The 26,932-nt window shown below is 37.8% G+C and overlaps 1 protein-coding gene across 1 annotated transcript; it reads right to left on the bottom strand.

Moving 5' to 3' along the window:
- Positions 1–587: 587 nt before the first annotated feature.
- On the bottom strand, positions 588–26,428 carry RBM44 (RNA binding motif protein 44). Its single transcript, XM_045575587.1, has 15 exons — positions 26,204–26,428; positions 20,590–22,166; positions 20,272–20,330; positions 18,302–18,478; positions 17,626–17,809; positions 17,510–17,532; positions 17,310–17,394; positions 15,397–15,511; positions 13,921–14,049; positions 7,750–7,829; positions 7,573–7,643; positions 6,451–6,739; positions 4,203–4,348; positions 3,922–4,063; positions 588–1,257 (listed from the first exon to the last, which is right to left on the bottom strand). Exons 1-14 carry the CDS (start codon positions 26,274–26,276, stop codon positions 3,940–3,942), a joined length of 3,132 nt encoding a protein of 1,043 aa, XP_045431543.1. The 5' UTR covers positions 26,277–26,428; the 3' UTR covers positions 588–1,257; positions 3,922–3,939.
- Between the last annotated feature and the right edge of the window lie 504 nt (positions 26,429–26,932).

Here is a 26,932-nt window from a genome sequence, read left to right as displayed (position 1 = left end):
TATAGTGCTCTTTTATGTTCCAATAATACAGTCTGAGAGAAGTTCAAAACTCTCTTGGGAATGCCAAAATGGGGGTACACACACTGTGGCAATAATGTTAAAATTACCTGGAACTTCACTAATCCATGTAGAAAATAATGTCTTAGTCCATGTTTCAACTTTATTCAATGCTAACTCTGAATGTAGCCTTTTAATATCCTACATGTAGGAATCTCCTACATGTTAAATATACTTGGAAAATGCCTACAATTCTAGGATTCTATTGATTTGATGCATGGCTGAAACCAATGAGACTCAAGTTTCATTTAATAGAGTTTTAAACCCCCCCCCCCTAAAATATGTTTTTATTGGTCTTAGAGAGAAGAGAGAGGGGGAGAGAGAAATGTTGATGTGCGAGAGATACATCAATTGGTTGCCTCCTATTGAGCCTGCAAGCTGGGCATGTGCCCTGACCAGGAATCAAACTGGTGACCTTTTGATGCCAACTGAGCCACATCGGCCAGGGCTAAAATTATTTTTTTACATTATAGAACTCAATTCTTGATAGAAATTTAGGATGGATCTGGTAATAACTAAAGACAAATTAATATATGAAACAAAACAACAAAAATCCCGGTAGAAAGGAAAATTTTGAAATAACATCCATGTATGTTCCACATAAACACTGGTAGGTTATTTACTAGTATACTTGGAAAATGCCATCAAACCTGCAGGAATTATTACAGGTGCAGTGGTACTGTAAACTTAGCTTTTATTAAATGTACATACATCAAACATAAATGTTAAATGGGTAACTTTAATCAAATGATACCAAATGCTCTAAATATTTTAAACATTTGAAGAAAACACATATTTAAATGTCCATCTTATTATTAGTAAAACTGCAACTTTGAACAGTATGCTACTTTAAAAAAGAAATTTAAGAAGTTTCTATTATAAAACAAGACAACTGGACTTTGAAAATGGTTTTAATTTACTCTCTAACCTAATAGGGAAGAACTTATTACCAAAGCATGCATAGGTTCACTCTTCCTGGTGAAAACAGGGAAAATAAATCTAAATGTTTTACAATGAAGTCATAAAAATGTACTACATGTAGATATCATCAGTAATTATTTTGGAAGCTTAAAAATACACATATTCCGAAGTCCACTTATCAAGCCTATTTAATCAAATCTTCTTAATATTATCACAATTTTTTCTTAAGTGCTGTAGAACATTTTCTGTAGGAGGGAACTCATGCTTTCCAAGGAAATTCTATAGGTCAAGAAAAAAGAAAAATCAACCATAAAATGTGTTGATGCCAAATCCAACATCCAGACAAGTGTATAGTTATTCTTTTCTTTTTTTTTTTAAATTTTTATTTCTTTTTTAGTTTTTTAGGCAGAGAGTGTATAGTTATTAGTACACTCTATTACTAAACCAAAGTGTCATTAAATTTATCATATATGTGTGTGTTTATGTATGTACACACACACATATAAGTACACACACACACACACATACTCATTTACCATTAAATTCTATACTTTGATTCTATATCATTAAATTCTCTTTACTAGATCAATAACAGAAATAGGGCATCAGATATCTCTAAAGAGAACTATTCAGACTCTGGATTGCCAGTGTGGCAAAAATGTAGCAATGTCTTCCACAGAAAATCACTTAAGTTGTACAATCATCATCACCATTTCCAAAACTTTTTCACTTTCCTACACTGAAATTATTTGTGTAATTCTGGATATTAACCTTTATCAGATAGATAATTTATAAAAATACCCATTAAAAAAATACTCCATTCTCACCCTCCCCCCAACTCCTGGCATCCACCATTCTACTTCCTATCTCTATTAATTTGACTACTCTAGATATCTCATATAAGTGGAATAATTATCCACAACTACTATTTTTTTTTAGCTACTTAGGTATACAAACATCTGAATCTCTGCATCCTCAGTTCTTCTGGGTATGTACTCAGAAGTGGAAATGCTGAATCATATAGTAATTCTGTTTAATGTGACAAATGGCCATTTCATTTTCCCCAGTGGCTACACTATTTTATATTCCAACTGGCAATGCAGTTTTCAATTTCTCCAGATCCTGACCAATACTTTTTTAAAAAAATAACTAAAGAGTGTGAAATGTTATCATTGCAGTTTTGATTGCATTTTCCTAATGATTAGTGACAAGTACATTTTCTTGTACTTATTGGCCATTTGCATATATTCTTTGGAGAAATATCTATTTAAATTCTTTGCCCATTTTTAACTGGGTTGTTTTTGCTCTGTTTTCTTCTAAGACTTTTATAGTTTTAGCTCTTTATATTTAGGTCTTGACCCATTTTGAGTTAAGTTTTGTATGTAAGACCCTTTTTTTCTTTGCCCTGTCCCAGCCCTGCCTGCCCTTGCCACTCTGGGTGACTTAAGCCCAGGCCAGAGGCAGCAGAGGCTAATGAAAACTCTGCAGACACGCTCTTCCCTGAATAGGGACTGGAGGCCTGAATGGGCACTTTGGGGGCTGGCCCTGCCCCCCAGGTGAGCAGGGAGCTGGATACACCTTCCAGCCAGTGCTACCAGCAGGCTTCTCACCCGAGGCTGCTGGGACAGCAGCTCAAAAGAGCTTCATGAGCGAGGCCAGCATTGGTTGGGGCCCCCTGCCTCGCAAGTGCTGCTTCCTGTTTCCAGTGCGCATGCTGGGATGGGGAAGGAGGGGCTCTCCTTCTGGGGCGCCTGCACATTTTCACACTGACTAATAGCTCCTAGCTCTCAACGGCCCCACAAACGCTAACTGGGTTTAACTGCTGGGGTAATTCATGATTCTATTGAAAAAATGACATTTTGTGGGTGAACTTTATGTATAAATAGATAGGAAAGTCAAAGGGACAGAGAACTCACAGTGAAACCTGGGAAGAGCTTGGAGTGGGAGGCTCAACATAATTTTTTATGCTTTTTAAAATTGTTCTTTTAAATTAATTATACCAAAGATTACATGCCTTTGTACTTAACAACTGGTACATACGTGAAAGAGAGGTAACACAGTGGGCCTGAGACTGCTGTCCCTCAGAAAGACCTGCTTGCAAGGTTGGCCACTGGCTGGTGTCTAGGACCTTGGATTTGAAGAGGGCTCCCATTGATCCCGGAAGGGAGTGGCCCACCATGCCAGCACTGTATAAGCAACGGGGTTTATACTGAGCAGTTCCTTTCCTTCTCAGTCTAGAGCTCTGGTACGTGCTAGGCAGTGGGTACCTATGTGACGAGCCCCCAATAACAAGACTGAGCACTGAGTCTTCAGTGAGCTTTCCTGGCGGACACTGCGTGTGTGCTGTCCTAACTCACCACTGGAGGAAACAAGCACATCTTGTGTGATTCCACTGGGAAAGAATTCTTGGAACCTTGTGCCTGGTTTCCTCCAAACATTTCCCTATCAGCTCTTCCCCCTTTGTGTATTTAGCTTTGTATCTTTCACTGTCATAAATCACAGCCTTGACTATTAACTATGTACTGAATAATGTGAGTTATCCTACTAGTGAATCACCAAGCCCAGCGGGTGGTATAGGGGATTCCTCAACAGCTATGCAAGTGAGCAGATCCTACAGTGTCTGTCAAGCCTCCAGATGATTGAGTCCAGACCAGCATCATGACTGCAACTCAGGAGTGTCCCTATGCTAAAACCACCCAGCCACGCCATTTCTGAATCCTGATTTGCAAATAATGAGATGATAAACATTAAGTCACTGAACTTTGGGGTAACTGGTTTTGCATTAATAATGCTAATACATGAAAGAAAAAAATATAATGCTAATATAGTATATTTTTATTTAATAATAATATTTAAAAATAATATTCTTTTTATTTGGAAAAATGAAATCAGTAACTTAAAATTTGAAGTAATGGTTAAATATAAAAGATATGATCGACTTACCTTTTGCTTCTTTTATTTCTAACTGGAAGCAGAATTTTTCAAAACAGACGAAGTCATATCCACAATAGTATTAATAGATAAGCCATTCAGGAAACCTTTATGATTTATTCGTACTTCCTGAAGAGCATCTATAATATGGTCTCTGTGTAAAAGGAAAATATACACGAGCATTTGTCATTTCCAGAGCATTTGTGCATTCCAAATACAGCTAAGTTATTGAAATAAACTACATTTTTACATTCACGTTTTACAGCCAGTCAAAATATAATTGTAGTCATTACCTGCTAACGTCTGGATGTAGTTCAGCAAGTCTCTTCATGATCTTGGTAAAGCTACGCAGGTTCAATGTATTTGGAGGTATGAATCGAATAGGTGTATCAGGTAATAATTTAGTAGATTCAATCTGTTTACAATTCTTCTTGACACCCTAAATAAGCATTTTAAACATTTTCTTACAACCAGTAACCATTACATAGAGATAATCCAGATTACTTAATTAAAACAAAATTTAAAATTATAATTAAAATAGTAAAATTAAAACAGTAATGATATTAATTTTGAATTGTAAAAATAAAAAATTTTAAGAGACTTACTTTGATTTGGGATTATTTATACTAAGTAGATTTTCTTGAGCTGTACTCAGGGCCATAGAATTAAAAAAATGGCAAGCCCTTCTTATAGCAGTGATCAAGTATCTGAAGCTATGTCTAACCAGTCTTTCTCAACTGGGATTCCTCATCCCCGTTTGGTAGTAAAAACACAGGACAAATAGGAAGGGTAACTTCAAAAGAATAAAAAGTCAAGTGAAAATTTTGCCAGGATAGAATTCTGGATGACTCTTAAGTAGCAAGAAAAGTCTGCAAGAGGAGATGGAATCACTAATAGTACAGGAAAGAATTGGGATAACTCCAAGAATGGGTTATGGAAAGGATGGAATAAAGGTCAAAGTTAGAAGAGATGTCTTTGTCTTATCAACAAATATTTCATCCACTTACTAAAAAGGGTTCTGCTCTGGTCTATAGACTCCACATAACCTTAGTAAAAATAAAAGAAGTTTTTGGTGGATACTGACAAGTTGAATTATGAAATTTATACAGAAGTTCAGAGACTAGAATAGGCAAAACAATTTTGAAAATGAACAAAGCTAGAAGACGCATTCTACTTGATATCAAGGCTTACAATAAAGCTATAAACATCAAGATAGTGAAGTGTTGTTGAAGACAGAAAAACAGATCCATGGAAGAGAAAAGTCAGTCTAGAAATAGACCCATACAGGTATGATCAACTGATTTTTAACAAAAGTGTATAGATAATTCAATGGAGATAGGATAGCCTTTTTCAACAATGATGCTAGAACACTTCCATACGTAAAACAAAAACAAAGAAAAAATGACCTCAATTCATCTTACACATTAAATAAAAATTCACTCAAATTCTTTCTGAGATGGGTTTCTTAGATCCAATACGAAAAGCACAAATTAATAAAGAAAAAACCAGATAAATGGTACTTCATCAAAATTAAAAACTCTTGTTCTGATAAAGATTACTATTAAACAAATGAAAAGACAAAGTACAGACAGAAGTATTTGCAAGTCACATATCCAGCTGATAAAAAATTTCTATTCAGAATATTAAAAAAAATCAGAACTCAATAATAATAAACAATCCAATAAAAATGGTCAAAATATGAGCAGGAATGAACTGCTGATACATAACATACATCTATCGCAAAAATGCACTAAGGTTAGTGGAAGAAGCCAAACTAATAAGGCTACATACTATTCTATTGGTATGGCATTCTGGAAAAGGCAAAAACATAGCAAGAGGAAACAGAAAGAAGCACAAGAGAGTGTTTTGGAATGGACTATTCTATATCTTGAATATCTTGTTTGGTGTCTGTGTGTTTGCACAAATACAATAGACATGAAACCACCATGTCTATATGCAATTGCGCAAACACACAGATACAAAATAAAATTGATTTTACTGTATGTAAAATAAAAAACAAAACAAACAAAAAACGATGGAATGCCTAAGTGATGCCAGGCATTTTGCTAAAGTCAGATGAAGAGAAACAAAGAAATCAAGACATTGTATATAAACTACTTGTTTGGAAGAAAGAAGAATGACTGAGGCAACTTTATCACTTCCCATGTAATGTTTAAAGATGAGGGCATATATAATTATATAATTACATAGTGTGAGGGCATATATAATTAAATGATTGCATTATATGGTTCTAAGAAGTATGAGATAAGGTTAGCTGTGTTAAAAAGAATGATGTCGTATGGTCCACAAATAAAGAGATAAAAGACTGAAAAGCACTGTCAATGAACCTAGTTAGGTCAACAAAGATCTACATTTTCCCTCAGGGGAACTGGAATTGTATAAAAGCAGGTTAGGGTGGATCCACAGTTAAAAATCATTCAGACTGACTTTCTGATTCCCACTTTAAGATGGACACTTTTAAGGTCATTTGTTCTATACAGCCACTTCAATGTGGTACACACAAAGACCATTAAAACTAACCTCTTGGTCAAAATGGAAAAATTCACTGTCTTGCTCAGATCCCAGCTGCCTTGGCCTAGTCCTGGGCAATCTAGGAGCAGAGGAAGCTGAGTTGATTTCTTTGTTGGTGCTTTTCTCCAAATTATTCAAACTAATTCTCCTTCCACTTTTGGAGGAAAGTGGCAATGTACATTCTCCCGGACTTTTAACAAGTCGCACATTAACTGGTTTCCCATTTATTTCTATCCCATTCATTTCTTTCGCAGCAGACTTTGCATCATTGTTTGTTTTTAAAGCAAGAGATGCATATCTAAAATATAAAAGCAGGAAAGAAGCATGTCTTAAGTGACTCCATTTAGACAAAATTAAACACCTATATTTAATAAATTTCAACCTCGACTACAAATAGGATCCTTTCTTAATTGATAAAGTTTTAATGTCTTAAATGAAGAGCTATCATGTTTAGTGATAAAACAGTAAAGGTATTTCTATTGACTCTCAGCATTAGTATTTGATACTTTGTTCTGGCAATGTCACAAAACAGAAAGTGACAACATACATATATGTGGTTATATGCACATGGTATAGTTACCTACATAAAAATATAAAAATACTAACAATTATAATAAAAATAATAAAGGTACAGTTTTCTGAGCACCTGCTACATGCCATGCTTTATTCTTACTATTTTATTTATTTAACTAAAAACAGTTTCAGAGCAATGAAGGTACTGGAGTTATTATTCTTACTTTATAAAGAGCCTGGGGTACAGAAATATTAAATAATTTGTCCAAATTTATGCAGAAGTATTGATGGAGCTGGGAACTGAACCCAGCCACAGAGCTGTGGAGCTCTCTCTCTTGACTAAAGCACTCCACTGCCACTGTGAAATAAGATCAAGTGCACACATCCAGTAACTGCTGTGTGTTAAAACAAGGTGAAAAGTACCATGAAAAAGACCTGATGAAGAGCAGCACCAGTTAATGACTGCAGCTGCTTGTCCATGTGGGTCCCGTTACTGGAGTTGGGGAAGCTCTACTGGGATGGCCCCGACTATCACCACTTGGTTAATGTCTAGTACAGAGCCTCTGGCACACAGCAGACACTTAGCAAATGCACACTTACTGAATTTAGAAAATATACCTGTAATTAGAAGAATCGTAAATTGAAATTTCAGAAACTTGATATTTCTGAAAATGAGACCTTAAATCAGCCTAAAAGAAGAAAAATAAAAGTTTGTGAAAGGTAGAAAACAACAATACAAAATATGAACACCTAATAAATTTGAAAATAAAGCTCAAAAAATAAATCCTAGCATACCTCAGATACTGAAGGGCAGAGACCACCAACATGTATCACATAACCTTTCTCTCTTTGTAAGGGTTCAGCATTCTTAATTTCTGCTTATAGAAAAACATAACGCAAAACAGAAGATAAACATTATTATGTTGATATTTTTAAGTGAAAATTGTTCAATTTTTAAAATTTTTTTTTACTAGAGGCCCGGTACACAAATTCATGCACTGGTGGGGTCCCTCACCCTGGCCGAAACTGGTTTTCTTTTTTTTTTTTTTTTTTTAAATATATATTTTATTGATTTTTTACAGAGAGAAAGAGAGAGGGATAGAAAGTTAGAAACATCGATGAGAGAGAGTTATCGATCAGCTGCCTCTTGCACACCCCCTACTGGGGATGTGCCCGCAACCACGGTACATGCCCTTGCCCGGAATCGAACCCGGGACCTTTCAGTCCACAGGCCGACACTCTTATCTACTGAGCCAAACCGGTCCTGGCTCAAGTCTTAATGAATGTCCATTATTTTTTTTTTTTTTTTAAATAAGTTTTTATTGTTCATATTACAAATGTTCCTTTCCCCCCCCCCCACCATTGCTCTCCTCCACCAGGTTCCCACCCCACCCTCTGCCCTTTCCCCTCTCCCCATTGTCCTCATCCATAGGTGCACAGTTTATGTTCAGTCTCTTCCCACTCCCCCCTCTCCCCTTTTCCCCAAGAATCATCAGTTCACTCCCCTTCCATACCTCTGATTCTATTATATTCAACAGTTAATATTGTTCATCAGATTTTTTTAATTTCCTTGGTTTTTAGATTCACTTGTTGATAGTTACGTATTTGTTGTTCATAATTTTTATCTTTGTTTACTTTCTCTTCTGAAAGAACCCCCTTCAGCAGTTCATATAATTCTGGTTTGGTGGTGATGAACTCCTTTAGCTTTTGTTTATTAGTGAAGCTCTTTATCTGGCCTTCGATTCTGAGTGATAGCTTTGCTGGGTAGATTATCTTTGGCTGTAGGTTCTTGCTATTCATCACCTTGAATATTTCTTGCCATTCCCGTCTGGCCTGCATGGTTTCTGTTGAGAAGTCAGCTGACAATCGTATAGGTGCTCCTTTATAGGTAACTACCTTCTTTGCTCTTGCTTCTTTTAATATTCTCTCTTTGTCTTTTGCTCTTGGAATTTTAATAATGATGTGTCTTGGTGTGGTCCTCTTTGGATTCCTTTTGTTTGGAGTTCTGTACGCTTCCTGGACTTGTAAGTCTAATTCTTTCACCAGTTGGGGGAAGTTTTCTGTCACTATTTCTTTCAGTATGTTTTCGATATCTTGCTCTCTCTCATCTTCTGGGACCCCCATAATTCTGATGTTGGTTCGCTTGAAGTTGTCCCAGAGGTTTCTTACATTATCTTCAATTTTCTGGATTCTCTTGCCTTCTAGCTTCTGTGGAGGAGTGTCTTCTGGCTCTTTATGTTCCAAATCTTTGACTTGATTCTTGCGATCATCCCTCCTGTTTTTAGGACTCTGTAAAATATTTTTTATTTCAGACAATGTATTCTTTATTTCTTGTTGATCCCTTATCATTTCTTGTTGACTCCTTATTAATTCTAGTTGATCTCTTTTCATATCCTCATAGGCCTTATCCATCTTTTCTAGGAAATTCTTGAAAAACCTTATAAGCGTAGATTTGAACTCTATATCCAGACGCTTTTTGTCCTCCAATTCTTTCGTTTGTGATCTATTTTGTTGTCTCATTTCGCAGTTACAGATGGGGCGGGGTTTCCGGGTGGAGCCTGCAGCTTTGGCTTCTGTCAGCCCCGCCCTATGCGGGTCCTTCAGTGCTCGCTGCTGCCGGCGCCTCTGAGAGAAAGGTGCCTTCGATTTTCGCCTGCTGCCAAACAGTCTATGCTCTCCCCCAATGAGCCCGGTATTGGGGTTCAGTTCCGTTGGAAGTGGAGTTGGAGGTGGCGTTCAGAGCAGTCTGGAGCCCCAGTCTCCTTCCCGCCAGGGCAATCCCCCGGCACAGCCGACCGTCCCTTCTCTGCACTCAGTGTGCGCGCCTCCGGGACCTCCTTTCGCCGCTCCCCGGGGTTCCGCCTTACAGCCCGGCTCCCTATGGCTGAGCCTGGGTCCCCGGGGTCTGGCCTAGAACTGGGGTCCAGAGCAGTCGGGGGCCCAGCACAGTCGGAGTTTTATCTCCTTTCCGCTGAGGAACGCCCGCCAGGCACTCGGCCTCCCTCCTCTCAGGTCCGTCCTCTCCGCGCGCCGCGTCTCCGTACCTTGGGCTTTTCCAGCTCCTCCGCGCCTCCTTCTGGTTTTCTCCTTGCTTCTCGCTGTAGAATTTCCAGTCAGTCAACCTTCCTGTAGTTCTGGGCAATGTCCGTTTTATATTTTAGTTGTATTTTATTGAAATTGTTGTGTGCGGCTGCAGCTAGGTGTTCACCTGGGTGCAGCCATCTTGGATCTCCGAAACTGGTTTTCTGACATGCCCCATGGGGCCCTGGATTGCGAGGGCAGTTCTCAGGTGACACACCCTGGAATCGGGCTCCCTCCTCTCTGGTTCCAGGTGGATCACCTGAGAATCGCAGCTCCTGCATTGAGCGCTTGCCCCCTGGTAGTCATAACTACTGGTAGGCCAGTCACCTAGGCTTTTATATATATAGATTATAACACTTATTATCTACACTAATAAAAGGGTAATATGCTAATTAGGGCGGACATTTTCTGGACAGCCGCAGCCGCTGTGAGGGCTGAAACTTGGGCAGCTGCGAAAGGCTGAGGTGCAGCTGTGAAGGGCCCAGGCTCAGGCTGGCAGTGGCAGCAGCAATGAGAGAGGCGCCTTTCCCTGATCCACCAGATTGCCTTCCACAGAGGGAGGCCAGACTGCGGCTTAGGCTGAGGACCGAGCAGAGGTGGTTAGGGGTTATCAGGCTGGTAGGGGAGCAAGTTAGGGGTGATCAGGACAGCAGGGGGCAAGGTAGGGGGGGCAATCAGGCAGGCAGGCAGAGGAGTTAAAGGCAATCAGGCAGGCAGATAGGCAGGTAGGTAGGTGAGCAATTAGGAGCCAGCAGTCCTGAATTTCGAGAGGGATGCCAAACTGCCAGTTTAGGCCTGATCCCGGCAGTCAGACATTCCCTGAAGAATCTCAAATTGGAAAGGGTTCAGGCCAGGGTAAGGGACAAATTTCATGTACTGGGCCTCTAGTAAAGTCATAATTAGCAAATATCAGCACTAGACTGAAGACCAAGAGTCTGGAGAAAAGTTTTAACATTTCTGGGCATTAATCCTATCATCTTAAAAATAAAGAGACTAGATTCATTAAGTCTCTTGTAGCTCAAAAATGGATCAATAAGTTAACAGTAATTAATTACACCAGAATGAACACAGTGTCTTCACTTGTCTCTGCTCAGAGAAGTGCTAAGAGGTGGAATGCACACAGGATCCCAGCCCACCCTAATGCTGGCCAAGGCTTTCCTGACTCACATGACTTTGCTGGGGAAAACACACCAAGAAAACCTTTAAGTCAGACAATACCAACAGCTGATATATAGCTGAGGTAATAGTAATGGCACATAAGAATGGGGGGGTGTGTGTGTGTGTCAAAGAACTTGCTTTAGATAGCACTATTTTAGAAACTATAAATACTAGGATTATAGATTATTCTAAAGTCTTAGATTGCATTTTCAGTCTGTACTTTTAGAGAACCTAGTCTGAAATAAAAAAGGATTCACTAAATTGAGATTCTTTCAAGCTACTACCAAAACATATACTTGGAACATAGAGAGGTACACAATATTTGTTGAATGAATTCTTTTAAAAAAATATATATATTTTATTGATTTTTAACAGAGAGAAAGGGAGAGAGATAGAGAGCCAGAAACGTCAATGAGAGAGAAACATCGACCAGCTGTCTCTTGCACAGCCCCCACCGGGGATGTACCCGCAACCAAGGTACATGCCCTTGACCGGAATCAAACCTGGGACCTTTCAGTCTGCAGACCGATGCTCTACCACTGAGCCAAACCGGCCCCGGCTGTTGAATGAATTCTTAAAGTAGTTTTTATTCATGTATTATAATTTTTATAATGGGATAATTACAATTTTTATTTTCTTCATTATATAATGAGTCTAACCCTTATCAAGTGTTTCCCATATTCAGACACTATGCCAAGCATTTTCTATGTATCATTTCATGTAATGCTCCAACCACCTTGAGAGGTACAACTGTTATCATTTCCATTTTCTAGATGAGGTTACTGAAGTTTTAGAAGTTTAGGTCACAAATCTAGTCAGTGGTGGTGCTAGAATTCAGGTAGAATCCTTCCTCTCTGGCAATAATACCTACTCTTCTTCATTAACTTAACTTGATAATTTCTTTGGTTTATAATATGCTGTATAGAGAAAATAGGGAAACTAATTATTTACCTTTATAATTTATACTGGAGGCCTGGTGCATGAAATTCGTGAGGGGGGAGAGGGGAAGCAGGAAGAGGACGGGGGTTCCCTCAGCCCGACCTGTAACCTCTCCAACATGGGACCTCTTGGGGGATGTCTGACTACTGGTCAGATATCCCTCACAATCTGGGACACTGCTGGCTCCTAAACATTTGCCTGCCTGCCTCCTTGATTGCCCCTAACTGCTTTTGCCTGCCAGCCTGATCACCCCCTAACCGCTCCCTTGCCGGCCTGATTGCCCCCCAACTGCCCTCCCCTGCCGCCACCTGTCTCCACCACCAGGCCCCGCCTCTGCTGTGCATGTGGCCATCTTGTGACGGCCATCTTATGACAACGTTAAGGCGTGATGCATGAAGGTGTGACAACCACGTAGGCCGTGGTCAGCAAACTGTGGTTCACGAGCCATATGTGGCTCTTTGGCCCCTTGAATGTGGCTCTTCTACAAAATACCACGGCCTGGGCGAGTCTATTTTGAAGAATTGGCGTTAGAAGTTTAAGTTTAAAAAATCTGGCTCTCAAAAGAAATGTCAATCATTGTACTGTTGATATTTGGCTCTGTTGACTAATGAGTTTGCCGACCACTGCCCTAGGCTATTATTATTATAGATTTTTACATTAGGGTGAGAAGGGAGCACAACAGAAAAGGTAAGTGAATAGGAATCAGGAGACGTGCATCATATCTATCACCTCCCCTTGTACTAGTAATACAATATATCTACTAGATACCCCATGGGCACTCAGGTTAGGCAGTGAACAAAGCATAAACAATTCTTGACTTCATGTGTGAGTGTGGGAAAGTAGTCAATATATTAAGTAAGAAGAATATATAGTATGTGGTAAGTGATATGGAGAAAAATGCAAGAAAAAAGTAATTATAATAAATCTAAATTATATAATGCCATTTTATTTAAAACTATTTATGTGTATTAAATATATGCATAAAATACATAAATGAATGGTAAAGAATATTAATAGTGATTATTGTAGGTTAGAGACACTTCAGGTAATTTAAATTTTCTCATACTTAAATGTTTACTTATTGATTTTTTTGAGAGAGAGACTGGTTTGTTGTTCACTTATTGATATATTAAATTTTTTTTAAAATCTTCACTAGAAAGTATTTTTTCCATTGCTTTTTTTTTTTTTTTTTTAGAGAGAGAGTGGAAGGGATGGAAGGAGAAGGGAAGTGGGAGAAGAAGAGCTGGAGTCGGGGAATGAGGGAGAGAGAAACATTGATGTGAGAGACACATCAATTGGTTGCCTGCCACACATGTCCCAACAGGGGCTGGGAACTGAATCTGCAACTGAGGTATATGCCCTTGACCAGAAATCAAACCCTCAACACATCAGTTCATGAGCTGATGCTCCAACCACTGAGAAACACTGTCCAGGGATGACGTAAGCTTTTAGCAGACAGTATTCTGAAAGGGTAATGACCTCCAAATGGCTAATTTTCTCTTTTTATATTAAGAAAATTCACAAAGTGAATTAAAATTTTAAAACAGCTTAGTCCCCCCCAATAACAGAAGACAGTAAGTACCATTTTAAAAATGAGCTAGGTTAAGTTGTATGGATATATGCATGGCCCATGGACACAGATAATGGGGTGGTGAAGGCCTGGGGGCTGGGGGTGTTGGAGAGGGTCAATGGGGGGAAAAAGGGGACATATATAACACTTTAACAATAAAGATTAAGTAAATAAAACGAGCTAGGTTAGGATTTCTTAGTAAACTGTTAAGAACCAACCTGATATAAACTTTGGATCCAATTTGTCTTGTTCTATTTGATTATCTTGTATTCCTGAGCAATCGCCTCCTGTCAGGCTCTCTTTAGCATCAAACCAGTCTTCACTTGTTTCTTGATAATGTTTGGAATCTGAGAAATTGAACACAAATAGCTATGAATGATGTAGGTTTTGTCTTCTGAGAAGTTACCTAAAAGCTTCTCAGAATAAACCAGCATGACAACTATTATTAAAGTATAAAAATAAATATTATAAAAATAGGAGAACAGCCAAAACCGGTTTGGCTCAGTGGATAGAGCACTGACATGTGAACCAAAGGGTCCCGTTTCAATTCTGGTCAGGGGCATGTACCTTGGTTGCAGGCACATCCCCAGCAGGGGTTATGCATGAGGCAGCTGATTGATGTTTCTCTCTCATCGATGTTTCTAGCTCTCTATACCTCTCTCTTCCTCTCTGTGGAAAAAAAAAAATGTGTGTGTGTGTGTGTGTGTGTGTGTATATATATATATATATATATAAATAAAACAACACAGGAGAACCAAGCATAAAGATTCTCTGAGAAGGGCCCTGGATGGGTGGCTCAGGTGGTTGGAGCATTGTTCTATACACCAAAAGGTTGAGAGTTTGATTCTCAGGGCACATAAGCAGGTTTCCGGTTCAATCCCCGGTTGAGGTGTGTAAGGGGCCACAGATTGATGTTTCTCTCTCCCCCGCTCTAGAATTAATGGAAGCATATTCTCAGATGAGGATGGAGGTGGGGGGTATTCTCTGAGAAGGATTTTCAGTAATCCCTAAATAAAAAGTACTTTCCAGTCTGTGATTTGCTTCCCAGTTTCCCTTTCATTAATACCAATCCCTAGTCTTGTTTTTCAGATTTTTAAATTATTCTTTATTAAAGATATTTGTATCATCTCTCTCCACAGACTAACAATAAATGTCTTTAAAAAGATATTAAACAGTACTGCAGCTCTTTATTTCTTTAAAATCAAATTAGTGTTCTTTTTGGAATGATCATATTTTTTTCATAGAAAACAAAATAAAAATATTACACAATTTGCAGGAATACAAATTGGACAGGAAAATATTTAGATTGTAAGACATGAACCAGAATAATAAAAGTCTATATCATTATTTGGCATTATCAGATACTAGAGGCCCAATGCACGAAATTTGTGCAAGGGGCTTGCTTGGTCGCCACCACAGCAGCTGCCTCTGCCTCCGCCACCATGGCTTTATCTGGAAGGTCATCCGGAATGACATTCAGTCTAATTATCATATTACACTTTTATTATTATAGATGGTATTAAGTAACCTTAAGGATGCCAAGTATATGCAAAAAGAATAGACTTATCATTCGTAATCAGGATGATACCATTCAATTAAGAATATTTATTTTAATTTAATGAATGGGCACTAGGGACATTTTAAATCTTATTTTTTTCCAGCAATGACGTAAGACAATACATTTTTATACTGACCTTTATCATCAAGTTTCAGTTGACTAAAGTATCCATCTATATCACCATTTTTTAAACCATCTTCCTTGGGTGATGTACCTTGTTTAGGATAACTATTGTCAGACAATAAAGACACCTGAGGATTAAAATAATAAAAACAATGAAAATAATAAGAACTAATAGTTACGGTGCTCTTACTATGTGGTGGCACTCTTCACTGGCCTTAGCCCTCATAACAATGAAGGCTCTGAAAGCAAAATCATTCTCCACTTACATTTGCAGCTGAGCAAACTGAATGTCATACAGTTAATGAGAATTAGGATTTGAATGACCCCAGTCTGTGTGTAGAAACTATATGCTAACACTACCATTATTTAGCAAAGTGTGGCATACGCATTCTCAATGTAATTCAGATGATTTTTGAAGGTATACATATAAATATTTTCCACATTAACACTTAAATTATGTATTTAATGTGGCTTATATCTATGGGAAGTAATGTTTCTTTCCCAAATATAATAGTAAATCAGTTACTCTTTACATAATTTTAACTAAAAAGGAGAACTGTTTAAAGAAGAACACAAAGCAAGTAATATTACAGGCAATATACGGCAATGGAGAATTGTGAAGATGGTATATAAGTAACTAAAATTTAGACACATTAAACTACACTGGCTTTCAGACATAATCTGTCAATTTAATTAGACAGATATTAAAATATGATCACAACTTAAAATATTGTTTTATTGCCCGGTTGGTGTGGCTCAGTGGTTGAGCATCGACCCATGACCAAGAGTTCACAGGTTGGAGTTTACAGGCGTGATTCCCAGCCAGGGCGCATGCCCCGTTCTCTGGTTCAACCCCCAGTAGGAGGCATGCAGGAGGCAGCTGACTGATACTTCTATCTCGCTATCCGTCTATAAAATAAAAAATAAAAATGAAAACATTTTTTAAAGATACTCTTTTAGAGCCAAAGCTTAAGATTATAAAAAAATATGTCTATCTACATCTTATAGTTTTAAAAATAATTTATTGTTCTTCCCCAAATGAGGTTATACCACTGCTACCATTACAAATGATGAAACAAAATCTCTCTAGAACATTTTATATCATGAAATAAGCAAGTTGAGTAAACTACATAAGAAATATGAGAATATCAAAATCTGTTTTTAGATCTGTTCTTTGGTATAATGGGTTTGAGTACAACGGTGGAATAAATTGCTAAAGTAATTTACTTTTAATCACTTATGTTAATAGAAAGGAATATAAATCAATTAAGTATTCACTTTTGGCTTTAGAATGCATCTTATTATATAAGACTACCCACAGAATATAATCTCAGGGTTAAAACCAAAGTCAGAAAGTAAAAAAATCAGCTACCCTACCATGCTGACTCACTTAATAATGGAATCTAATTTATGATTCTATAGCACTTCACAACATTTCCTTGGGACCAAACGAGGTCAAGAAAACCTATGAAGAGCATATTAAAAATTATATCCATTCTAATAAAGGAATGAAAACTTTGCCCTGTGTAAAATGAATGACATATTATTTTACTCTACCTCAATAAACAAATTCTCTAAGATATTAGTTTTTATCACACTGGGTCAACATGATGGTTTGCCCGAGACAGTCTAGATTTGTATCTTGACATATGAACATCATTATGTTTCATCCTCAAATCTCCTGGTATAATGATAAATTATATGGTCATCCTCTTAACATATACTATTGACTCTGTTTGATTAGGATATATGTTCCTTCTAATCAGTGATATCCTTCAAATAGCAGTACACAAAGTAAGCCAGTTAAATTAAAAGAAGAATGTGAGAACTTCTGCCAATTATAGTTTACTTCACTTAAGCCATAAAATCACAGATTTATACTGATGAACTAAAATACAAACAAAAAACAAAACAAAAAACCCTCACTTGTGCAAGTGTCTTTTTTAGGCCTGAAGAAACATCAACATCACGTGTACTTTGATTATCTAGTTCAGAATCTGCTCCTGAAAATCTAAACAGATAAACATTTCATTAAAGATTTATCAATGTCCTAATTAAGGACCAAAATAGAAACTTAAAATTAACGAAATTAAGCAATTTTTAAGATAAAATCAAACCTAACTTACACATGTGATTCTTTTTTCATTAGCTGGAAAGACATAAAAGGAAAGAAAAATCTTTTAATTTAAAATCTTTTGTCTAAATAAAGTAAAAATTGTATTCCTAAGACATAAATACATACCCTGGAAGCAAAAGTAGAGAAGGTAGATAATAACTTTGATTCTACTGACAGAGGGGGCAGCTCTTCCAGTGGTATGCCCTTGTTTACTTTTTCTTTCAAGTTTACATATTTAACTTTTAAGTCTCCCAAAATAGACAGTAGTGCTGATCCTAGTTCCTTTTTAGTAGAATTAGTGGATAAATTCCTGTTCAAAAGGTAAGTTCACAAAACTGATTTAGTCTGAAGTCATCCATTTAACACTAATATTGTATTTATATACTTAGTTCTAATTCTATCAGACCTTTAAAATATTTTCTTTTAAATGTTTAATAAAGCAAAATGAACCACAGAATATAAAATAGAAGCAGTACCAGCAATCCCCATTATGTAAGCCAGAGAGAATGTGATGGAATGTAATGTGAAACCCTGCAACTTACTTCGTCCGTACTTGGGACTTCATAAAAAACCCAAAATCTAAGCAACAAAAATAATTTATTGAAGCAGATGATCTCTCAAGTTCTTTTTACTGTATTCCTCATCCCAACATGTACTGTTGTCTCTTTATGAAATTCAAATGTACTATGTTTTAAAATCTACTCCTGCTTTTGCCCTTCAAAAATGAAATTAAAGAAATTTTCTAGAATTTAAAGCTAGTGATAAATTTCTAAGATGACACAGATTTAAATTTAACAATCACCTATTTAATCCATCCTTATTTTCCATTACAAGTTTGTAGATATCACTACAATGGCGATGACACAACTGATAGTGAATATTTAAAAGGTGCAACTCTGCTTTGATGGCTCTCTGCATTGTTTTCTGACAGCATTTTGATGGCAATTTCTTCTCCATCTCTTTCCAAAGTTGAGGTTCCCTTTAAAATAAAAGACTAGGTTAGGTACGATCTCCAATATTTTTCTGTTATGTGCCACTAGATACTGTTTTTAAGTCCTTACATTTCCCTATCAAGTTTAAAGCAATTTCTACCAAACATAGAAAGGCTACAGGAATACATTACAACCACGAAAAGGAGAAATATCAAAAGTCAAAGCTAAATATATTCTTTCTAGAACTCAAGGAAATAATAATTCTCACATTCATACTTCCTTTTATGAAAAAGAATTCCACAGTACTGACTTTATCCAGAATCAATAGGTTTTTCAACCTAAATCAAGCTTTGGCCAACATTTTAAAGTTATAAGCATTCTGGATGGAAACTGTTCTTAAATGTGTTCCCTTTTTTAATAAAAAACAGATATAGCAGACATTTTTCTTAATAATTGTCATTATTATAAACAAACATTGTGTTATTTTATAAAAAAGCCCCAAAGTACTACATTTTCTGAATGATAACAGTTCTTGCTACTAGTTGCCATTTCTAGCTTTTCTCAATACTCCTGTGTCAGGAAACCAACTCTGTTATCTAATTTTATAGGACTGATCACCGAATTAAACTCAGAAGAATGAAGTAAAAAGTAAATGACTTCATTCAGAGCATGAAAACTAACTTGGCTCTCAGAGACTTCCCTTTTCTCTATTCCCACTTCCTAGTTCACCAGTGTTCTGAATGATAAGGGTATCTAATAAGTGCAAAGTTAATTATACAATGAATTAAAATCAAGATTAAAGCATCCAAGTAAACATAGCTATTTCTTTTTTCTTATATATGACATTTTCCAAAGGTACTATTTTGTTTTGGTCTACAGGAAATCAAATGAAAGAAAATTGAGTAACTAAATCAGTATGGATTTAGGTTGAATAAAGATGCCATGATTTTCTAAAGAAATTATTGAGACTGAAATCTCAGTAAGTGAAAAAAACTTTCACATTCTAGTATATTATCCTAGTACTAGAGGGCCAGTGCACAAAATTCATGCACAGGATGGGTGGGTCATTCGGCCTAGCCTGCAACCTCTCACAATCTGGGACCCCTTGGGGGATTTCTGACTGCTGGTTTAGGCCTGATCCCGCTAAACCAGCAGTCGGACATTCCTCTCGCAATCCAGGACGGCTAGTTCCTAACTGCTCGCCTGCCTGATCAACCCTAACCACTCTACATATCTGCCTGATTACAACTAACTGCTTGCCTGCCTTCCTGATCACCCCTAACTGCCTCTGTCTCGGTTCCCGCTGTGGCAGCTTTTTCTGAAAGGATGTCCAGAATGAGGTCCAAAGATCCTTCGGCTGTCTTGGTCTAATTAGCATATTACCCTTTTATTATAGAAGAGTTTTTTGTATGAAGGCAAATGGCTGAAGCAGATGATTTCTTAAGTTCTTTTAAGCTATTATTCTGTACTAAAGGCCCAGTGCACAGATTTGTGTACTGGTGGGTGTCCCTTGCCCTGGCCTGTGGGGATCAGTCCGAAACCAGCTCTCTGACATCCCCCAAGGAGTCCTAGATTGCAAGACTGGAGAGGGCAGTTCTCTCAGGTGATGCACCTGGAATTGGGTCCCTTCCTTTCTGGTTCCAGGTGTGGCACCTGAGAACCACAATTGGGAAGCTCCTGCCCCCTGGTGGTCAGTGTGTATCATAGCTACTGGTTGGCCAGCTGAACAGTCACTTAGACTTTTATATATACAGATAGATGGTTGAGTACCTTACAAAAAGCAAATTACTATTTTGATTTTCCCCCCATGTGTATCTGCAAGTTTAAATATCTAACTTACCTCTCAGGATGTTCCTTTAAGTTTGCAATATCAGTTGTTTTTCTTGATTCCAGGGAATCCTACAAACATGATTTTAAATCTTATTAGAACTATCTGCCAAACAATACCTTCTGAGGCTCCAAACTGGTAAAATGTAAAACCCAATTACTATGTGGCAATAGCAGCCACCAGAAAAGGCTTGGTGGCATTCTATCTACTTGTTCCCTTATTTTTTATTTTTTTTACAAAAGCATCAGTATTTTCTATTAAACTTCAATTTACATTAGCACACACTGCCTCTTTATAAAGTCAAATAAAATTCTATTATATTGGTTTTACCTTATTTAAGAAATTTCCATTAGGTTTTAAACTGTTGACTGAGAGGGATTTTCCCAGTGATCCTTTTGTCATAGCCATTGGTGTATCTTCATTGTCTTGACTGTATGACCAATCTGTATTACAACCCACACTTCTTTGTTTTCCCCTTTGCCATTCACCAGGGCGTTTTTTATTCATCATTGTTATGTCTGTGTTGCTGGATGTAGATACTATGGAAGGTCTTGTACTTGTTCCTCTGCTGTTTGTGAAACAAGCCCTGAAATCAGTGCTAACATCCACTGTCTGATTAACCGTGACAGTGCACTTACCTGCCTCTGTCGTAAATTTGGGACAAGTTTCTTCTATACTATGAAAGAATGTTTTATTAATGGAACTGCCATTAGTAACTTTTAGGGAGCTATCTTCTTTTACTGCCTGCTTATCTTTGGCTCCAATCCTTGGTGGAGTAACAGAAAAATCTAGGACTGAGTTGGGAATGCTCGGCAGGCTTTTATAATGTGAATGTCCACAAGCAGAAGTTACTGAATCATCACAAATAGAGGTGCAGGAAGTTTGACAATCATTAAAGGGTTGTAGTAACGTGCTAGGATTTTCAAAGTGTAACATTTTGTTCTCAACAGTTGCATTTCCACAACAATCTTTCCTTTCAGTTACTTGAGATTTAATTTTGCCTGTATAAATGTTGGTTTTCAATGCTTGTTGAAGGTTAAAAAAAACACTCTTAGACTGAGATTCCTGGCTTTCAGAAGGACTATTCCTTAGTATAATTTCATCAAATACTGTGTGATACAATAAACTAGTCTCTTGATCCTTACACTTTTCATGCTTTGGTTTATGATATTCTCCTAACATAACAGAATTCTGATATTTGGACACGTGAGGTGAATCTCCTTGTCCATAATCATCAATTGAATCTAAAGAGATGCTAGAACTTTCCAACTTAATGTGATTAACTTCTAGATTGCCAGCATGTTCAACTTCATAACCTGAATTTCTTAATCCAACAACTTCCAAATTAGATATATTTAAAGTTTTTGTTTGATCAAGAGATAAGTGGTTATTCAGATATTCTTGTTCTTCTGCACTATGATATTCCTGCTGTGAGTCTTCATCTGTATCGTACTTCTGAACATCTTCAGGAGTTTCTTCATAATCATCATCTGAAATCTTGATTCTTTCTAAGTCAATAATCTTATTAAGTTTGTGTTCTAAAATATCAAAAAACACCTCCTCTCTTTTCTGTATTTTAGAACTTAATTCTGAATTTAAAAGAGTAAGATTTTCATTCTTTAGTTTTGACTCTGAATAAAGTATAGAGTATGTTTCATTTAAGAAAACATAGTCAATACTGTCTTCAAATTCCCTTGACTGACAGCAAGTACTCTCTCTGTTAGTATCTGAACTTGAAGTAAAAGATGATTCCAGTAAATCTACTTTGTCAATATTGCTGATTTCTTTGTCATTAGCTCTTTGTTCTAGTGCCAAGGAATCCCAGTCATCATCACTAAAAGTCACTTTGGCTTCATTACAACCACTGGAAGATGACAAATTTTCTTTCTTAGGATTAGAAGGCTCATCTGATTAAAAAAAAAAAAAAAAAAAAAAAAAAGGACAACATGTTAATAACAGGGACATTACAGAAACTTAACAGTAGAAAATAACTCAGATGTGATCCAAGTTCCTCCCAATGTAGGAATACTTTTACATTATCTATGACAAGTATCCCCCGTGGTTGTCACTATGGACTAAATCGTGTCTCCCTCAAAATTTGTACATTAAAGCCTGAATTCCCATTGTGACAGTAACTGGAAATGGGGCCTTTGGAGGTAATCGGGACTAGATGAGGTCATGAGGATGGGTTCCTTAAGATTTGATGAGTGCCAGAGAGCTTGCTCTTTCTCTCCACCATGTGTGGAGGACACTGCAAGAAGGCAGCCATTAACAAACCAGGAAGAGAGCCCTTACCAAAACCTGACCATACTGGTATCCTGATTTGAACTTTCAGCCTCCAGAACTGTGAAAAATAAGTATCTTTGTTGGTTAAACCACCCAGTCTATGGTATTTTGTTATGGTAGCCCCAGCTAAGATAGTGGTCAAGATCCTGGTGGTAACAACAAAGACATGGGTGGTGTATCCAAATACTTATGGCTTTCATAGGGTCACAAATAAGAAAGGCACACATAAATGAAATACAGGTATAATAAGTGGTGACAGAGCTGTGATGATGAGCAGGTAAATTCTAAAGAAGAAAAGTGAAGCCAATTTCAGAGAAAACTTTATATTTAAAAAGTATTTTTTGAAACACATTAGTTATCTTAGGCAAATTGAACAGCACCTATAAAGCAATGTAAAATATTATGGCATTTACAGGAAAGATTAAGCCACTTTGGAGTGAAATAGTTCTACTGGAATGATTTGAGCTGTCAACAGAAAAGCAGCCTTTTATATGTTCTAAGGAGATTGGCTCTTGTTCTAAGGCTACATAGGACAACTGAAAGCTTCTGAACAGGGTAGTCATGTGAATGAAATTGAGTTTAGACACCTCAAGTAACAATAAGAAAGAAGACTTGAAGGGCCAGACTGGAGCCAGATAGACCAAGAATGCAGATGTGGGGCTGGTATAAAAGTTCCACAATTGACAAGACTTGGTGTTTGATTAGGAATGGTATATGAGGTAGAGAGAGATTAGTGGCTTTCAAATATATATTTACTGCCCAAGAACACAATCAGAAACACATTTATATCAAGATCCAGTAGACAATACATATGTGAATAAGTGAAACAAACATTTTACAAAACAGTAACTATGTCTAATGTATTTTCTGATCTATTTTGTTTTATTTTTAAAAAGCTGACTTCAATCAACTAAGCTGATTTCATGACTCACTAATTGGCCACCACCTGCTTAAATATTGCTCTAAAATAATAAGGTTTAAGACTTGGTATTGCAGTTGAATGGGAATTTTTGGAGCTAGAGAATAGCTGATTTAGAAGATGAAGAAGAAAAGCAAAGTTGGGGGGAAGGGGGAGGAGAATATAATGAGTTCATTTCCAGGCCTTTGGAGTTTGAGGTCAGCAATAAAACACTCAGATTCAAATGTCTAAGATGGCAATTTTCAACCAGTGAGTTGCAAGAATTTTTAAAACATATAATACTTAATTATTTAGTCAGGGTTACTGACCTCTTTACACTTAGATTGGCAAATAAAAAAGTAACAACAGCCAACACAATAATAGCCATCCAGTGTGAATGCCCTGTCTCAAACCATAAAAATATAGATCATATAATAGAGTTGCATCTTACTGGTCACATCACACAAGATGGTGACTGCTTGGTACCAGAAATCCTTATATGCAAGTATAGGCACTTGATTTTTAATAAAACTCACTATGGAGCAAAAAGGGTAGGTAATAACTATGATTATTTTTTAAGTAGGTCAATCAAAATTATCTATTTTTTTGTCAGATTGGCAAAAAATATTAACTTATGTGAAAAAGGTTGAAAATTGCTGGTTTAATAGGCTGTTACAAATACAGGGTTGGAGCTAAATAGAGTGGTGTTAGCTTTACTTTTAAACTCTCTAGAGATCCAGTGCATGAATTCATGCACAGGTGGGGTTTGGCTAGTCCGGCCTCAATTGGAGCAGATCAGGGCTGGGCCTATTGGGAGTAGGAGATGGTGGGAGGTTGGCCTGCCGGCAGGGTTGGGCTGGCTGGGAGAAGGGGCAACAGCAATTGGCTTAAGGGCCCTACCCCTAATCGGGGTTGGGGGCAGCCATAGGGATGGGCTGTGGGTGGGTGCCAATCTAGGGCCAGTGGCCTGGGGGAGGGGCCATGGGTGGTTGACCAGCCAGCCCTGCTGCTGATTAGGGTGGGGGGACTGATGTGGGGTTGGGCGGAAGGAGGGGTTACAGGATATTGGCTGGCCGGCCCTGCCCCTATTGGGGTGGGGGGAATCATGGGCAGGTCTGGCCAGGGGAAGAGGCTGTGGGCTCATCAGGGGTGTGGCCAGGGGGGAGGGGTTGCAGGAGGTTGGCCAGCCAACCTCGCCCCCTATTGGGTGAGGGGTGCAATCAGGGGCAGGCTGGCCTATCATGGTGGGGTGGGTTGATGGGGGCAGGGCTGGCAGGGGGGAAGGGAAGGGGCATTTGGCCTGCTGTCCCGCTCTTGACTAGGGGTTGGGGTGGAAGAGTTCAATCAGGCCAGTTAGCTGACCACAGTGGGTGTCATAGCAACTGGTCATTAAGATCGTTATGGCTGTTATGGTCCCTGTTTTTTTTTTGTTTTTTTTTATATATTATAGATAGGTTGATTGCATTTTTCTTAAGAGATTTGTATATACGTTCATTATATATTCTGGATAATAATTCTTTTTTTTTCTTATGTCTAAAGGACTTTTCCCTAGTTTATTGCTTATCTTTTTACTAGAGGCCCGATGCACAAAAATTTGTGCACTGGAGTGGGGTCTGCCCCCTCTCAAGTCCAGGAACCCTCAGGGGATGTCCTATTGACAGCTTACCTGCCATCCCCATTACCCCATTACTTCTTCCCGCCTCTGGCCTCCCTCTGCAGAAGATGACCAGGCTAATCAGGGGAAGGCGCTGCCTCCATCACCCCTCTGCTGCTGCCACTGCTGGCCACCAGCTGCGAGGCCTGAGCCTGGGGCCTCGCAGCTGCCGGTGCTCACAGGAGCCTGAGCCCATGGCTGCTGTGAGCCCACAGCTGCCTTGAGCCCCAGGCCTCGCAGATGCTGTGGCTTTGTCTGGTGGAAATACCAATGGACGTCCAAAAGATGTCCGCCCTAATTAGCATATTACTCTATTAGTATAAATAATGTCATACTATGGTTATTAAGGTTATTTAATTAAATGGATCAGTCCTTTCTTCTCTGACTTCTGGGTTTTGTCTCTGTGGCCTTTCCTACCGCATGATTATAAAAGTATTCTTCTAAAAAGAAAATAACATTCTTTTATAACTTATTCTACATGTGTACAACACAGTCCTTCTACACTATGTAGATTTTTTTCTCTTTAGCGTAAGGTAGGAATCTAACTTGTTTCCAAAGTGGATTATTATGTTAATTCCTTTGCTGAATAATTCATTACTTTTATTCCGACTTAAAATAGCATTAAATTTTTTTTCTACAGTCCTTTTTAATAGTTAAAACCACGTACAATCCTAAGCACATAAAGTTTAGTTATCTTGCTTTTTATGCTCTTGCCATTGCTTATTTTCTCTCTTCCCATTACCAGAGAAAAAGAAATTTCAGATTTGTGTGAAGTCAAATCACATTCAACTTGGGTAGCCAGAGCAGCCTGGCCGCTTTCCACCGAAGACAAGTGTACCCATCCGCATTCCCAAAGTCCTGGCTGCATGGAAAGGCTGTCTTCTGGTTCACCTTCTGTTCCCTAAATCTTCCATTTCCCTGACAGGGGGCTGCCCATATTCTCTAAAAATCACTGGAGTGAGGTTACCAAGGTAAAACTTGCTGAATTTTACATTACTGGGAGGAAAGTTTAAAAAGTAGCAACACTGGAGTGGGTACGATCTAGCCCAATTATATTTAGCATCTCTCTCTCTACCCAGAATAAAGCCAATTGGTCTGTCCCTTACCTTTCTGGATGTTTCCTCCATTATTGTGGTACTTCTTGTTAGCAGCTGTCTTTACCACTGCAGTGGCCTGCATATCTCAAGGATGTATATACTAGAGGGTATAAATATTGAACTATTATTATATTCCGAATTACATTTAAAATAGTTTAGAAAAACAAGAATTTGACAAAGTGACAATTATAGTAAAAGATTCTAATGTAATAGGGGTAATAAACTAAATACCCAAGACATTCTTTCAAAATTTCTAAGGAACACTAAAAAACAATGTACTAGGCCAACAAAAAAATGTTTCCAAAACCAACTGTAGACTTACTAAAAACCAATGGCATGGTATATCCATACAATCTTTCAGAAGTGAAAAGGAACAAACTACTGACCCATGAAACCCTGTAGATTAATCTCTAAAACACAAAGAAATCAGACAAGAGATCACATACTTTATGATTCCATATAAATGAATGTATAAAAAGCAAATTTATAGACAGAAAGCAGATTAATGTCTGCCCTTTAAGGTAGGGTATAGGAAGAGAGTTAGCTGTAAATGAGCATAAGGGATCTTGAAGAATAAAAAATGTTCCAAAAAATTTGATGGTTGCATCATTAAAATCACTGACTTGTACATTTGAAATAAACTATACTTCCTACAAGTGTTTAAAAAAATTACGGACAGTAGCTCCTTGAACCCAGCTGCCATACGAGAAAGCCTAGGCTAGCCACTTGAGCTGCGCC

The sequence above is a fragment of the Pipistrellus kuhlii genome, unplaced genomic scaffold (genome assembly GCF_014108245.1).
Source record: "Pipistrellus kuhlii isolate mPipKuh1 unplaced genomic scaffold, mPipKuh1.p scaffold_m20_p_7, whole genome shotgun sequence".
NCBI classification, from domain to species: domain Eukaryota; kingdom Metazoa; phylum Chordata; class Mammalia; order Chiroptera; family Vespertilionidae; genus Pipistrellus; species Pipistrellus kuhlii.
The sequence above is the reverse complement of the archived record's forward strand: the minus strand, read 5'-3'. Positions and strand labels throughout refer to the sequence as shown.